This window comes from Haliotis rufescens, unplaced genomic scaffold, assembly GCF_023055435.1.
Source record: "Haliotis rufescens isolate VD_foot unplaced genomic scaffold, xgHalRufe1.0.p SCAF_36, whole genome shotgun sequence".
Taxonomy (NCBI): domain Eukaryota; kingdom Metazoa; phylum Mollusca; class Gastropoda; order Lepetellida; family Haliotidae; genus Haliotis; species Haliotis rufescens.
Window position 1 is genome coordinate 4,605,625 of NW_025964068.1, and position 2,951 is coordinate 4,608,575.

The window sequence follows — 2,951 nt, forward strand, 5'->3', positions numbered from 1 at the left end:
ACCATTTATTGATTTTGTTTAAACACAATTGTAGTTGTCTTTCAATGGTATGCATGTTTTTACCACGACAAGAAACATTAAAATCATCCACAAATAATGATCCATCAAGTGAATCGTTTAAAACCTTCGACAAACTGTTTATCTTTATGCTGAACAATGTTACAGACAAGATACTGCCTTGTGGGACACCAAATAAATAGGTGTTCGAATCATCATTACAGATACACAAATTATTATCAGAAATGAATTCCTCAAGTATTTTCCCTTTATTGTTTGTAGTAACACTTCCCCACAGTGGGTTGTGCCCTTCAGATCACCCACGATAATACATGGTTTGGGGAGCTGATCATACAGATTTTGAAGATCAGATAGTCGAAGCAAAGTAGATGGAGGAATATACAAAGAACATAGCGTAAAGACAATGTTCAAAGTTAAACGAACAGCAACAGCTTGAAGATTTGAATTGAGAGCAACAGGGCTGTGAATCACGCCCTGTCGAACCAAGATAGACGACCCTCCAGTTGCTTTGTCACCTGGGGGGGAATATGAATGATGACAGTTATACTGTCTGATATCAAATTTATCTGTTCTTTTAAGGTATGTCTCCTGAAGACATAAAGCAGACGGTTTAAAATCCTGTATCAATAATTGAATGTCATTAAAATTGTTTCGAAGTCCTCTGCAATTCCATTGTATCATATTGAACAATTGAGTCATGGAGGCTCAATTGGAGTTCTCACACGCGAACGTGAGGACGAATTACTCCTACTGTCCTGTACAGACAGAGTTACCTCCATGTCAAGAGGCTCAAAGGAGTTTTGAAGAGATAGTTCTGGGGGCGAGGCTGCCGGAGATGATTGTTTTCTATTTAATATTTTTTTTTTCTTTTTGTCAAGTGAGCTGTCAAGTGGTTCAGTGCTTTTGTTCTTTTCTGGGACAACTGTGTCAGTCTGACTAGCAGTCTGAGTAGAAGTCTGGGTTGCTGAACTGGTCTGATTGTCAGAAGTTGGTGGACTGATTCCAGCGGTTTGAAGGGGCTGATCAGAATGGACCCATGACAGATCCGTTTGGCATGTGATTGATGCAGTGGCAGTAGAAATAGTTGCAGAACGTGTAACTGCGGCAGAGTAAGTAAGATGTGATGGAGTAGTGGATTGTTTAGTGAACAGTTTTCTTGCATCTGCAAAAGAAATGTTATTTTCATATTTCATTTTATTGATTTTTGATTCAAGCTGCCAAACAGGACACGACTTAGAAGAAGACAAATGTTGGCCACCACAGTTAGCACAAACGATGTCCTCCTCACAGTCGTTACCCTCATGGCTGCCAGCACAACGATGACATTTGACAGGTTTAGCACATGATTTAGAACCATGGCCAAAAGTTTGACATTTAAAACATCGGAGTGGATTTGGGATATACATATCCACTCCGATATTAACATAACCAGCTTTGATTGATTGCGGTAAGGAAGAACGCGCAAAAGTGAACAGGTAAGTATGAGTATTGGTGACAACTCCATCGTTGATTCTGGTGAAACGTTTGACAAACGTAACACCTTGATCCTCCAGTTCAGACACAATTTCTTGTTCTGACATATCAGACAGGCATCGAGCTCTGTCCCGAACAATTCCCCGACACGAGTTCAGTGTTCTGTGCACGGACACAGCAACATCAACATTGGCAAACTGAGTAATTGATAAAAGGTTCAGAGATTGCTGTCTCCGTGCACACTCCACAAGTAAGGAGCCAGACCGAAGACGGGTTACATTTTTTACTACACCACAATTTCCAGAAACAGCTTTTGAAATAGCAAAAGGGTTTAGTTTTAACGGTTGATGATCAGCAGCCTCGATCACAAGGAAGCGAGCCCAAGAGTCATTGTTTTGAGACACATTGTCAGTTGAAATATCATTTTCAAGTCTTCTCTTCTTGTCATGACGAGTTGAACCAGGTAGTTGTTGCGCCATAATGAAAGGAATTTATTCAGCACCCCTGTTCCCCACCCGCCATCGAGTGTCAAAAAAGACGATGCTGAAGAGGAAGCCAGTCTACAACACCAGGGTTACAGGGATGGTATACTCTAGTAAATACAACACGAAAAGCTATATTTGTCTACCAAAAGAAATGCCCAGCTGGTTCGGCCCGTGACAGAACAATGGAAACATATAGAATTCGGAGGTTGACATCACCAGATTGGCCCATGAGCCACCGCCTTCTGGCATAGGACTCTAGGCAATAAGTACATTGGTATAGTTGTATATAATTGATCATCATAAATTATTTGATATGATGTTTCTGAAATGATCTTTTCCATGCACAGGGCATGGCGTGACCAGCCGATTGATAGAATCGGGCCAATTCTACCACCCGTCTAGGCAAAGTAAGGGTCGAAGTGGTGTGTTGGGCAAAAGGAACACCGGTTCCTGGCTCCAATGCCCTCAACCACCAGAATCCCGTCCTCTGCCGACACAGGGGCGCAACCCACGGCAAACGGGCTGCCCACTTTGGTCGCCTCTTACGACCAGCAATGGGGTGCTGTGGAAATATTCTACCCCGGTTCCACACGGGGGAAGAGCTATTAGCGCTACCCAGCACTCACCACGAGGAGGTTGCTCTTCACGAGTGCCCCTAGACTGCATGACATTCTATAATCTTCTATTGTAATATGCATGGATTGATAATTATGTCTAGTACTATAAATCCTCGCATTATAGCCTATACATGCTATCATTTCGTCAGTGAGTTCCGTTAGTTCGTTACGTCAGCTCGTCGATTACACTAAGTCTAAGCCTTTCTTTTCACTCCTGTGGGTGTAGAGATCAACGTTGTTTGGGAAGGGGAAGCCGTATTCCAGTCAACAGCACAGCCTGGTTAGACGTGGAACTAAGTTGGCGATATTAAATAATTAGAAGTGAGCTAAATTAGAAAATATATAAAAAGCTATAAAA

The 2,951-nt window shown here is 42.2% G+C and overlaps 1 protein-coding gene across 1 annotated transcript; it reads right to left on the minus strand.

The window, feature by feature from the left end:
- Positions 1-713: 713 nt before the first annotated feature.
- Positions 714-1,970, minus strand: LOC125372116. Its single transcript, XM_048381156.1, has one exon. The coding sequence runs from the start codon at positions 1,968-1,970 to the stop codon at positions 714-716; it is 1,257 nt and encodes a 418-aa protein (XP_048237113.1).
- Between the last annotated feature and the right edge of the window lie 981 nt (positions 1,971-2,951).

Bases quoted from the DNA above. Each gene is read 5' to 3' on its own strand.
- LOC125372116 (XM_048381156.1), bottom strand. From the start codon at position 1,970: ATGGCGCAACAACTACCTGGTTCAACTCGTCATGACAAGAAGAGAAGA.